The following is a 13,775-nucleotide window of genomic DNA, read 5'->3' as shown; positions in this document are numbered from 1 at the left end:
TGGCAACCGAAGTTCCCGACCAAACATCAACTTTGCTGGAGTGTATCCAGTGGTTTCATGCTCTGCTGTCCTAAGTGAATTGGTGAACATCAAACAATTCATTAAGAGTAAGTTTTGATAACATCAACTTTTCACCTTAATAAGCTAAGTCACATAATAAACTATTGCGAGTTTGGCACCAAAAATAGTTTTAGTAAAACTAAATCAACTTTGGCCTACATTACAAACGATCATTTTATTGCCTTTTCAACCATGTGTTTGATGTAACTCTCATAGAATATCTTTGCTGCAATTTCTTTCTCTACGTAAAGTATTGCCAGACCAGAGAGTCTTTCTTGTGATATGCTGGACTATAAGCAGGTCTTTATAAATTCAATTTTAAGAATCTTCGCTCAGCGGCAGCAACTGTCACAGGAACTGTCAAAAATATATTGAGAGCTTTGAATGTGTTTGGATACAGGATTGCAGGCTTGTTTTCAAAAATGTATGACAGTGTTCTCAAAGCACCTAAGGTGTTTGGTAAAATGCAACTCAGGTTCTTTAATTCAAACTCTAATTCAACTGCATCAAGGTCAGTATTGTAACCAGTATTGTAAATCAACGCAATGTTTTCTAAGGTAACTCTGTTTCGATACGGGCAACGACTTTAATGTTGATCAAGAAGCCAAAAGTTTTACAGTATTCATTCGTTAGGCTGAAAAGTTCATTTAACTTCATTAATGCCGTGTCTATGGCTACTAAAAAAGTTTTTTTCTTTTAAGTGCTCCTAAGTATATACAGTGGGTTCATCAACACTATAGTAACTAACCATTCACTTTTTATTTAGTACGTGGTTGGAAATTCTGGTGTGACAGAGAATTTTCCTGCTAGCTTCTTTCCTTTGCATTTGTTTGCTTTCAATGTTAATGTCAAAGAGTACGTAATACCAGATGATAACAGAATCCAAGAATTTGAAGGACTGCAATTCCTCAGAAAGACTTCCTGAATTAGAATACACTTTTCTATTCTTGGTTGTCTCTCTCTTAGTTTGAACATAATTTCTACAGGCGGCTTTTCTTGGTATTGTATAGCCTTAATACTTCCAATTTTGCTTTTCACCAAGTATCCGACAAAGTTTTTAGAAAAATATCTACAAAAGACTTCAGAATCGCCCATCTGCTGGTAGAAACAGCAAAAATAGCATACAATCTTTGAAGAATTCCAAAAAAAGCCCCCGCTTCCCCAAGAAGACGACATGTAAGCATCACACAGTGCAAGATTCAAGGAGAGACAGCCACAAGGAACAGAAGAAACTCTGCTCTTCAACCATCGTTCTGGCCTTGCATATTTATCACATCTATAACCTACACAATCTGGAAAAAAAGGAATGTTGCGCTCTTGTAAAAACAGCAAATTAGTTTTAGCTAGGTATTCTCCGGTGACTTCACAAGCAATAAAAAATTCCATAGAGTGTTCACGTACAGACACACAACTACCACCCACACCTGATGATGATAGACAGTTGCTCTTGATGACAATCGAGAATAATGGTGTAGTACTTGTGTCGTTTTATGTTTGCAACAATGCTGTCGGTTATGACTGCTCACATTTCGGGAATAACTCCATTTTGTACATTGTGACCGAGCTAGTGATGAGAGTTTTCTTTAGCTAGAAATCTTTGCACATGGTTATTCATGGTTGAGTCAGAGACACTGATCAAATGTTTTCTCTACATATCAAGTAGGGTTTGTGTAGTTTTATCTATTGTTTTGTCACACTGAAGACGTCGCTCTAGCTCAGTCCAGGGTGTCACACTTTTTTACGTGCTTTGCACTACATTCGTGTTCTTCTAAAGTTTTATGGACATATTTCCATGAAAGGAATCCAGATGTAACAAGCAGACTTTGCTGCTAGGATTTCGCAAAAACAGAAAACTGCATCACACTTTGTGAGTACAAGAGTCCAGAAAGGTGCATGCGCTCTTGTTGTTTTTTTTTTTTTCAAGTTCTGAAACAGTTGTCAGAGGTGAAATGCCACTTTTTAGCTTCATTCGTGGAAATGTCTTTGGTATTGTTCATGTGGACGAATTTTCACTAATAAAATAACATGCTATTTGGCTGAATTCGGAAGTTTAAATGAATTTTCCTTTATTTGCTATTGAAATTTGCGGGAAAGTTTCTTTACAACAATTTGCAAACTGTTGTCCTCATATGAAGCTGGATAAGTTTGTAAAGAACTGTTAGTGTCACCGTTATTTGATGTTGAGCTGTTGCTGTCTTCATAATCATTCCCAGAACTAGAAGGAAAGTTGAACATAGAACCAAATGTAGTTACAGTTACTTCTTCAGCTTCATCAAGAAGCAGTCCTAGCTAAGAAGAGAAAAATCTGGCCAGAGTTTGAGGTGCAAAAATTGAATTAATCTCTTTTAATTTCTTAATGTCTTGGCCCTTTCTTCTTTTATTCTTGCCTTTTCGCTAATTCTTATTCATAAATTATTACTTTAAGTCTAAAGTCACTCATTCTTGTTTTCCTTTTAATTCACTGGTTGATTGGTTGGGGTTTCAATATAGAAATATTACCAGAAGTTCATTTGTGAGGCTAGGCTTACGAGTTATATTACTAACATGTTTCAGGATGCTCTAATATACGCAAATAGCATACAAAGATTTGTACAACGTTTTCATTTGGCTGGTTTCGTTGTCGTTTAAGAGCGAGAGATGCATGCATGGTTTTGGTACAGTGACTCAAATTACTGGTAGGTATTTCGATTAAAATTAATTGTTTTAGAATATATAATTAATGATCGGGGTCCTCGAAGATTGAGCACTCGAGGATTAGGAAATGATATTATCCTGGTTGTGAAATTAAAAGTGACTACGATGTATAATATATATAGGGTTGAGCGCTAATCACTAATAAATGGCTGATCTTGGACATGTGGTCCTTCAGGGCGGTGGGGATCTATAAATCCTATGCTAAGAATTTGATGTAAATATAACGTGAAGATATAAGATATAAGGAGGCAGAGTTATAGGCGAGGCTTAGTGAAACATAGAATCTCTCAGTCTGCAGATGTTACTTAGGAAAGGGGTCTGATCAGGGTCGAATCCTCTGGGTCACTGGTAGGTGGGTGATAACTGAGGAAGGACTGTAGGGAAGGCTCGTCTGTTCAGTCAAAAATCAGGACTGCTCATTTAATAAAAATCGTGACAACTTCCAAACAGGCTCCTGACTAAATCTTAATAAACGGCTGTTTTCTCGATTACTATCATTTTAAAATGACATAAACCACATCGCAAGCCTCAACCATACCCAGATTCACCACCCCCTCCACTCCACTCCTCTCCCAACCAACACCCGTCGCCAACTAAGAAACCCAAACTGTCTATTTAAAACACACAACTTTAAGGAACCAGACAGCACCAATCACCAATGCTAAAGTACAGGACAAGTCAACACAAACCTCCACACCTAGAAGAAAGAAAGCAACTCAGATCCAGCCACCACCAGATCACCAAGTCCGAACAGTTACCATCTTCGAAAAATCTCAACAAACCAGACTCACCTGCCACTCTCCTCATCAATCTCACCTAATGCCTTGTACACTGATCACCTCCATTGATGCTTTACCCCACCATAGACCGTCACATTATAACGCCCCAACGGCTGAAAAGGTGAGCATATTTGTGTGACGGGGATTCGAACCCGCGACCTGCAGAATACGAGTCGACCTTGGAACTCCAACCCGCCCGTTACCTGTCAACTACCTAAAAACAGCTCTACCCTAAACACGGTCTTCCATCAATCGTTCTCGACTGACGAAATCCTCCTAGCCCTCGAAGCAACTACTCATTTTAAGATTCACGCCACTCACCGTATTACATCCAATTTAGCAGTGTAAGACTAGAGGGAAGGCAGCTGGTCATCACCACCCACCGCCAACTCTTGGGCTACTCTTTTACCAACGAATAGTGGGATTTTAGCCCTCGTGTAGCTTTGCGTGAAATCCAGAACAAACAAACAAACATTTGCACTGCCATTTTGCGAAATGGCAAATTCTACATGGAACACGAACATATGTTTATACACGTTTATAAAAAGAAAAAGGAACACTATACTAACATGACGATTAAAATATTACATTTTAAAATAATTAGACCTTTTTATGTTGTTTTGACATTCTTCTATTAATAAATAAAGTAATAATCAAATGACCTATTACTAGTTTAAAAGACCGAGATATAGTACATTCATTGTTCATTTTCTAACATTATGGAAAAACTATGAAAATGCGAATATTACTTATTTTTTCAAACACAGTAAAAGTATCATTTAAAAAAGTAAAAGTTCGTATCAATCTGTAAACATAAATAGTTAAGTTTTAGTTGCTCTATCGTAACTTTACTTTAAATATATTATATTTTAAATATCACTTATTTCTTTTTCAGCGTCAACCAGAAAAAAAAATGCTCCCCAGTGGCACAGCGGCATATCTGCGGATTTACAACGCTAGAAACCGGGTTTCGATACCCGTGGTGGGCAGAACACAGACAGCCCATTGTGTAGCTTTGTGCTTAATTCCAAACAAACAAACCAGAAAGAAATAATAAAAGAAAATAAAAAAGATATAAATTCCAACAATATCGCTGTTTAGGTTTTAACTTCTATCTACTGGCTGCATTAATTACATAATGAAAACATATATCTTCGTTTAAAATTAATGCTCTATACAATGCTGTAGCTTTATTTACGGATCTTTTTTATAATCATGGCATTATATTATTGTTTTCGCAGAAGAGGTTTAATCTTTAAATATAAACAAACTGAGAAATCTACAAACGGAAGAAAAAAAGTTAAAAATTCTGATATGTTATCGTTACGAATTCTCTGCTTATGATTCGTTTCAGTGCCTTCTTTCGCACAGTTTGTATAATACAAGGCATATTTGTACCATGGGAAAACTTCAAGATCGAATAAATCATGACGAGTTCTAGCTATAAGGGACTACAGTGTGTTACAGATTAAAACCGATAAGTAGAGACTGAAAACAATTGAACTTTGCATTTATGTCTACTTGAGACGCGTAAGTTCTTTGAATATGTTTTTTACAAACTTATTGAATACTATAAACTCTAGGTTAACTTAGTTATACAGAGGGCTGAGTGCGTTATGTTAAAACAGTTTTGAATATGCATCTGATATAAAGACGCGATGGAACCTCATGTATCAGAACTAGATGATGACATTGGTGTGTCATAGGTAGTGTGATACTGTCGAAAATGATTGATATTAGGAATTATAATGATATAAAAGACTGTTTAGTGTAGATATTATTGATTAATTTGTTTTGTGAGTTAATATTTTATGAATGTTTAGTATTTTTTTATAATAAGAGAGTTAAAGATTGTTGGAAGTTGTGATTCATTACTGAAAGAGCAGAATACGACTGTGGTAACTCACGCTATAATTGTAAGTGAATTATACTGGTGCAATAGAAATAGAGAAAAGTAGTTTGGCTTGTTAGCTGAAATTATGAAGCAATTCAATAGGCCTAAGTGGACTTTTGACAACAAGAAGAGAACTATATAGAGTTTATGATATAACTATATCTCTATAGTGTATGAAATTTCTGCAAATATGTTTAACTACCTCGAATATATATATATTATTTTGAAAACAAATGGAGTGCGTGCTGTTCATTTATCATCGAATTTATCGCCAACAAGTCACAGGCACCCACTGTAGAATAGTCCTAAGCCCAGCAACAACACATAATATATTTATATTATTAACAATTGGCGAACATAACTTAGTTTCTCACAGGAATATTATGTAACAGCCTTTTTCAACGCAAAATATTCAGACCATAAAGATGTGTTTTAATTGGGATTTAGAATTTCCAAGACGGGATATCTCTTATGCTTAATACCCTTGGAAAAGAAAGAAACGTGTGTCACCCTGGGGCGCTAAGACCATCCAAAAAGGGACCTACAACAAGTCAAACTCTAGCCGTGGTAAGCAAAGTGCGGTATCTTGTAACAGGTGAGAATCCAATAACACAAAGAACAGTAGCAAAAGTTGCCCAGTGCCCTAGACAACATTAGGTAACATGATAATGAAGGATCTCAGTCTGGAAAAGCGACACAAGTCACATGTACACAAGTCGCTTTCACGAAATATCCGTTCGATCGTCGCATACCTCAAGCAGCTGGAGATTGAAATGGATATTCATGCTATTCTATACAAAGACATACCAGTCAAGTCGCCAGATGCAGTTGCCAATGGATATCTGGCGATCAGACTGTTGAATCTATCGTCCTCATATATTAGATGGAATATAGAACTCCGCTGGGAAAGCGGTGTATGCTTTGGATAGGACAGATTTACAACATAATTTTTTGCAATGAAAAACTACGCTGTCATTAAGTCAGATAGAGCATGGCCGGACGTGGTGACTTGGACTGTAACGACATTGTGAGGCTTCAAAATCATTTTAATATAACGTATTCAACCACTGTATTATTTAAAATTGCAATCGCTCGATCTCTCAATCGAATAGGTTTTCATAAATCAAAATTTAATCACTATACCGGAGACATTTCAATATCAAACTATGCATATTTGAGATCCAATGTAGCACTTATTCAAATAGACGAGACAGAGAATAGAAACCAACTGCATCCTATCTTCCACGTGACAACTGTTAAGGCAATACAATGTGTAAGTGGTTGTTATAATCATAAATCAATCATACATAGATAATATAACAAGTTATTGAATTATATCTGATACGTCAAAATGCTGAAAACCGTATTTTTGGATAATATTTGTAGATGAAAATATTAAAAACTTTCCAAACCGAGCAACTTTCGAAATTCCTCTCCTTCCACCGTGCCTAATTTCAAATCACAAATATATTAAGTTAATAGAAATAGATCAATTATCTTTGTGTTTTATCACTTATATAGTGGCACTGTAAGATGGCTGACAGTAATTGGTAACTTTCATTTCAAAACTATTTATAGTTCTTTGGGTTATAAAATACTATTGATAATAAAACTTCACACCTTATGTAGCTCCTCCAGAAGGTTATATTACACCACGACTCCAAAATAATAAAAACTTCACACCTTATCTAGTTCCTCCAGATGGTTATATTACACCACGATCCTAAAATAATAATAAAATTTCACACCTTATCTAGTTCCTCAGAAGGTTATATTACACCACGATTCTAAAATAATAAAAACTTCACACCTTATCTAGTTCCTCCAGATGGTTATATTACACCACGATCCCAAAATAATAATAAAACTTCACACCTTATCTAGTTCTTCCAGAAGGTTATATTACACCACGATCCTAAAACAATAATAAAACTTCACACCTTATCTAGTTCCCCCAGAAGGTTATATTACACCACGATCCTAAAATAATAATAAAACTTCACACCTTATCTAGTTCCTCCAGAAGGTTATATTACACCACGATCCTAAAACAATAATAAAACTTCACACCTTATCTAGTTCCTCCAGAAGGTTATATTACACCACGATTCAAAATAATAAAAACTTCACACCTTATCTAGTTCTCCAGATGGTTATATTACACCACGATCCTAAAATAATAATAAAACTTCACACCTTATCTAGTTCCTCCAGAAGGTTATATTACACCACGATTCTAAAATAATAAAAACTTCACACCTTATCTAGTTCCTCCAGATGGTTATATTACACCACGATCCTAAAATAATAACAAAACTTCACACCTTATCTAGTTCCTCCAGAAGGTTAATTAGACCACAATCATAAAATTATAATAAACTTAACACCTTATCTAGTTCCTCCAGATGGTTATATTACACCAAGATTCTAAAATAATAATAAAACTTCACACGTTATCTAGTTCCTCCAGAAGGTTATATTACACCACGAACCGAAAATAATAATAAAACTTCACACCTTATCTAGTTCCTCCAGAAGGTTATATTACACCATGATTCTAAAATAATAAAATGTTCACATCTTATCTAGTTCCTGCAGATGGTTATATTACACCACGATCCTAAAATAATAATAAAACTTCACACCGTATGTAGCTCCTCCAGAAGGTTATATTACACCACGATCCTAAAATAATGATACATCTTCACACCTTATCTAGTTCCTTCAGAAGGTTATATTACACCACGATTCTAAAATAATAAAAACTCCACACCTTTTCTAGTTCCTCCAGATGGTTATATTACACCACAATCCTAAAATAATAATAAAACTTCACACCTTATCTAGTTCCTGTAGAAGGTTATATTATACCACAATCCTAAAATAATAATAATCTTCACACCTTATCTAGCTCGTCCAGAAGGTTATATTACACCACGATCCTAAAATAATAAAACTTTACACCTTATCTAGTTCTTCCAGATGGTTATATTACACCACGATCCTAAAATAATAATACATCTTCACACCTTATCTAGTTCCTTCAGAAGGTTATATTACACCACGGTCCTAAAATAATAATACATCTTCACACCTTATCTAGTTCCTGCAGAAGGTTATATTATACCACAATCCTAAAATAATAACAATCTTCACACCTTATCTAGCTCGTCCAGAAGGTTATATTACACCACGATCTCAATTTCAGAAAATCACCATTTTATGATAAGTGTCGAAATATTGCAACGAAACTGCGACAAAGAATTAATTAAGAACAAATCTTAAATTAAAAAAGGATAAGTTGACTAAAAGATACCTGTAATGTATAACTTAGTCATCATCACGTTTCTGAAATATCTCAGTTATTGTTTCGTTACAGACTTCCATAATAGCATCATATTAAAAGACAGACAAATTAATCAAATTAAAAAATAAAAATGTTAAAAGAGGTAAAAGTTGCATGTTTATATGCAAAGTAACATCTTAGAAACTAAACATTTCTGGTGTTAACCCTATACACTTGGGTGGAGTGTTATTTATAACAAACCATCATTATTTTTATTACGTCAGAACCTATGCAGTTCTTATGATTTATTCTGAAGCAGTGAAAACTACAGAAGATGTTGTGGACTTTGTAAGGTTTATGTGGAAAACAACCAAAGCCTAAAGGTATAAAAATCCCTTCATTTAGAATGTATATTAAGTCTATAGAAAAACTTTGGTTTCTCGCGGAATCATTATGATTTAAGTCGTGCTCGTACTTCATTATTAAAACACTCAAAACAAATATTACAGTAAAAATGATTATATTTTTATTATTACTGAGACAAATCACATTAATGGAAATGTAACTATTATGGTTTGTCTGTAAAACAACACATAATTTGAATATTGAAATCGTAAAGTCATAACAAGTTGCACATTTTTATTTGTACAGTTCATACTTAATATTAAAACACTAATACTTAATACTAATGCATAAAACAACATTCAAATATTATTTATATAACCCAAAATAAAGTTATTGGGGCATATAGATATGTATAAGTTAGTATATTTTGCGATGAATACGTCGCTATTGTTAGAATAAGTTCGCATATTACCTCTTACAAAACGCAAAAATATTTAATGATAATTACTTTAATTATAATTATGATAAGTAGTATTTTTGTAATGTTTTGTTACACTATTAAAAACCTAATATGATGTGTTTTGTTTCTCTCTTTAGGGCTGTGTTTCTGTACATAATTATATCATTATTGCTTTGTATAGAATTTTATCACAATGTTTTTCTAATGTTGACCCAGCCATTCTCGTGAACTTTGATGTTGAGGTGACAGATGTATTGATTATGGTAACAAACAAATATGTAATTGAAGAAATAACAATGCACGTGTTTTTTGTTGGATTCTGTTAAAGAGCATATCTTATGAATTTCATGTTAAAATATATCTTATGAATTTCATGTTAAAATATATCTTATGAATAATTTCATGTTAAAATATATCTTATGAATAATTTCATGTTAAAATATATCTTATGAATTTCGTGTTAAAATATATCTTATGAATAATTTCATGTTAAAATATATCTTATGAATGATTTCATGTTAAAATATATCTTATGAATAATTTCATGTTAAAATATATCTTATGAATTTCGTGTTAAAATATATCTTATGAATTTCACGTTAAAATATATCTTATGAATTTCATGTTAAAATATATCTTATGAATTTCATGTTAAAATATATATCTTATAAATTTCACGTTAAAATATATATCTTATAAATTTCATGTTAAAATATATCTTATGAATTTCATGTTAAAATATATCTTATGAATTTCATGTTAAAATATATCTTATGAATTTCACGTTAAAATAATATATCTTATGAATGATTTCATGTTAAAATATATCTTATGAATAATTTCATGTTAAAATATATCTTATGAATGATTTCATGTTAAAATATATCTTATGAATGATTTCATGTTAAAATATATCTTATGAATTTCATGACCTAATTGTACCATATAATTTCTCTAGCTACTTAGGTAATAGTTTCTACACTTTATATAGTCTCTGGAGTTATACATTACATTTCTAAACTTAAGAAACTAAGTTACATACAAAAAAATACAAAAAGGTAGGTTATTTGCAATGTTCTGTTAATTCTGTTTTACACATTCAAGAGACAGTCATTATATTCTTTGGAAAACATACGAAAAAACAACAAAGATGAAACTAAGTTTTACCCGCTTTTAAAAAAAATATATATCTGTATATAAACCTTTAGAGTTCAATTATATTCAATATATAGTTATCTAACACGGGCTGTCATAGGGCTGTTGGAATTTGAATTATCTGGAAAAAAAAACTGTTGCATTTCTGAACTATAAAAAGTATCCAAACCTTTCTTACAATTTAATGATAACAAAATAAGTTAAATTCTGTACGACAAAAGTACAGGTATGTAAATAAAATAATCATCCCAAGATGGCTGACAGGACCAGATATGTTGTCACCAGAAATTTGAAACCTGGGGCTGTTACGCCCATCGTGCAAGACGTGCTTGCCTCGGTCGTTCCTGGAAAGCTCCGTCCACCACGAGAATCACTTGCTCCAAACAAAGTCAACTCCTGCCACGTGCCTCCTAAGTGCAACACATAAAAGAAACAGTTATTGCTGTTTCTGTCTTTATGATACAATTCTAATATTCTTTAATGATCAATTTAATTTATATTAAATCTACTGCTTTTCCCGGTGCAATCTAGAGATTGTTTTCCCAATATTTTTCACTAGAGTCGTATACAAATTACGAATGTTGACTACGGATTAAAAACTTGCCATCCACTCATCCGCCACAGTTATAGACTAAATGTGTGTTTTTTAATCATTGAAGATAAGCATTTTTTGTATAATTCTTAAATATAACAATATCATAGATATTGCAGTTTTAAAATTATTAGAATAATGAGAAGAAAAAAAATTAAATTATTACGATATAATATTTTTCTGTTTGTTTAAAACATCAAAATATAAGGACCCTAGTTTTAAGGAGTTGAATTTAAACATAAGATGTTATCATAAAACGTAAAATTAATGAGTTAAGAGAAACAGACTGTCCATTTTGAAATAACTATGAAATTTATCGACGTCATGTCTAAATACATCAACTTTTGAAACATTCACTGTATAACGAAGGAGCGGTCGTTCTTTTCAGGTGGTTAATGCGCTTGATTCGCAATCTGAGGGTTGCGGGTTCGAATACCCGTTCCAACAAACATATTCGCCCTTTCGGGAACGTTATAATGTCACGGTCAATCCCACTATTTGTTGGTAAAAGAGTAGCCCAAGAGTTGGCGGTGGGTGGTGAAAATGGAATTTCATCTACGTTGTAGGTGCTGCTTGAAAAACAAAACATAAAAATAGTAAAAATAAAAAAAAAAACACCACTTCCTCAATGTCGTTTAAATCTGCTCTTCATAAGAAGGTCTTTCAACGTTCTTAAAGATAAATCAGAAAACTCGTTCTTTCTTACTTTTCCTGATTAAACCTTTCTAAGCCTAGGGAACATATTACATGTTTATTTCAATATCACTTCATAGGAGAATACACCAACAATTATAAGGCCCACTGATCTTGTTCTACTTGTCATATTAGATGCGAATATTACTATTATGTGTATTTAATAACGATACAACGTCGTGAATGTAAGAAGATTTTATCTGGACTGTCGGACGTGTCTTAGATCACTTTATGAAATACTGTACATAAAACAATTAGTTAATATAAGGAAATTAAATCCATAACATCTTAGAAATGTCCAGAATGGCCTAGACTGTTGAAACGTGATTAATGTCCACTGAGTAGAACTGTATTTAATAGTTAAAAATGATCTTTGTCACAAAGTCACAGTGACTTTAATCAGTCCAATGAAGCCACATGCGAAAAGTCACGCAGAGACCGATGTGATACAATTAAAGTGAAATTTAGAAACGAAAAAAAAAAAGAAAAACTTATACCGCAAAATCGGTACATTCTTCTTCTGGTAATTTAAAACTTTCATGTAACAAAACGTTTGATAACATCAAAAACGGACAGACACCATTTCTTTCATGAATATTAATATTTCGGATATTCACGCAAATCTACACGAGGGCTATCTGCACTAGTATCTGGTTTTAATCTGAGAGACAGTCAACATCACACATCCCCAACTTTTGGGTTACTCTAGTCAAATAGTGGGATTTGACTGTCACTATTATAAAGCACAACAGCTATAAAATTCGAAGCGTGTTTATGAGACAATGGGACGCGAACCATGAGCACTCAGATCCACAATCTGGTAGGCTAGTGACTGGGATACGTCCGGCCCTGGTACTTCGGAATAATTTGCATGTGGAAACAGTACATGAGGTTTCCTTACATAATCTGTTATTACTAGAATCGTGGCAGTTGGTCACAAACAGTACGGAGTAAAGAAAGCACCTTCATCCAGTTTCGAAGCAAATATTATGTTATGCTGGTTGTGAAGTATTATCATGAGGATAATAAGTCAATCCACATTTTATGCATGGGGTGTTGGATTTATCTTTCATTTGCTTACCAGCCCATAGCTACCAAGAACTCTTAAATAAATAATTTCCTCTAAGAACCAAGGTTATGATTTATTAAAGTAAACAGATCAATGTGATGTTCTATAAAGATAATGTTTCTGTCACAGTGCATAAATGACAAACGCTTAATTTCAAAATAACAGTAACAAAAGTTGGAAATGATTCACCCATAGGCTTGGAACTGTTCTCCCAAAGCCTAGATATGAATCTTATAGAACCCTACTAAAAGGGGCCAGTTTGAAAGGCTAGGTCACAGGCTTCTGGTCTCCATCAAGTATCTGAATTTTTCAAATAGTTATAGATGCAAATTTTACCAGACACCTGTTACAAGTTCAGAACCTACTTGAGAAAATGTTTCGTAGAAAAACAGCAGGTACTGAAGCGTGGACCAGTGTTACACCTCATTAAGAAGGACAGTAATTGATTAGACCTATTGACCAGTGTTACACCTCATTAAGAAGGACAGTAATTGATTAGACCCATTGACCAGTGTTACACCTCATTAAGAAGGATAGTAATCGATTAGACCCATTGACCAGTGTTACACCTCATTAAGAAGGACAGTAATTGATTAGACCCATGGACCAGTGTTACACCTCATTATAAAGGACAGTAAACGATAAGATCCATTGACCAGTGTTACACCTCATTATAAAGGACAGTAAACGATAAGATCCATTGACCAGTGTTACACCTCATTATAAAGGACAGTAAACGATAAGATCC

At 33.5% G+C, this 13,775-nt stretch overlaps 1 protein-coding gene across 1 annotated transcript in view; it reads right to left on the bottom strand.

The window, feature by feature from the left end:
- Positions 1 to 10,376: 10,376 nt before the first annotated feature.
- LOC106470695 overlaps positions 10,377 to 13,775 on the bottom strand; it is a 6,785-nt gene continuing 3,386 nt past the window's right edge. The window contains exon 2 of the mRNA XM_013931258.2: positions 10,377 to 11,083. Coding sequence (XP_013786712.2) covers positions 10,917 to 11,083 — 167 coding nt within the window. The 3' untranslated portion in view covers positions 10,377 to 10,916. The remainder of the gene's footprint in view (positions 11,084 to 13,775) is intronic.

This window comes from Limulus polyphemus, unplaced genomic scaffold (assembly GCF_000517525.1).
Source record: "Limulus polyphemus unplaced genomic scaffold, Limulus_polyphemus-2.1.2 Scaffold4164, whole genome shotgun sequence".
Classification (NCBI taxonomy): Eukaryota; Metazoa; Arthropoda; class Merostomata; order Xiphosura; family Limulidae; genus Limulus; species Limulus polyphemus.
The sequence above is the reverse complement of the archived record's forward strand: the minus strand, read 5'-3'. Positions and strand labels throughout refer to the sequence as shown.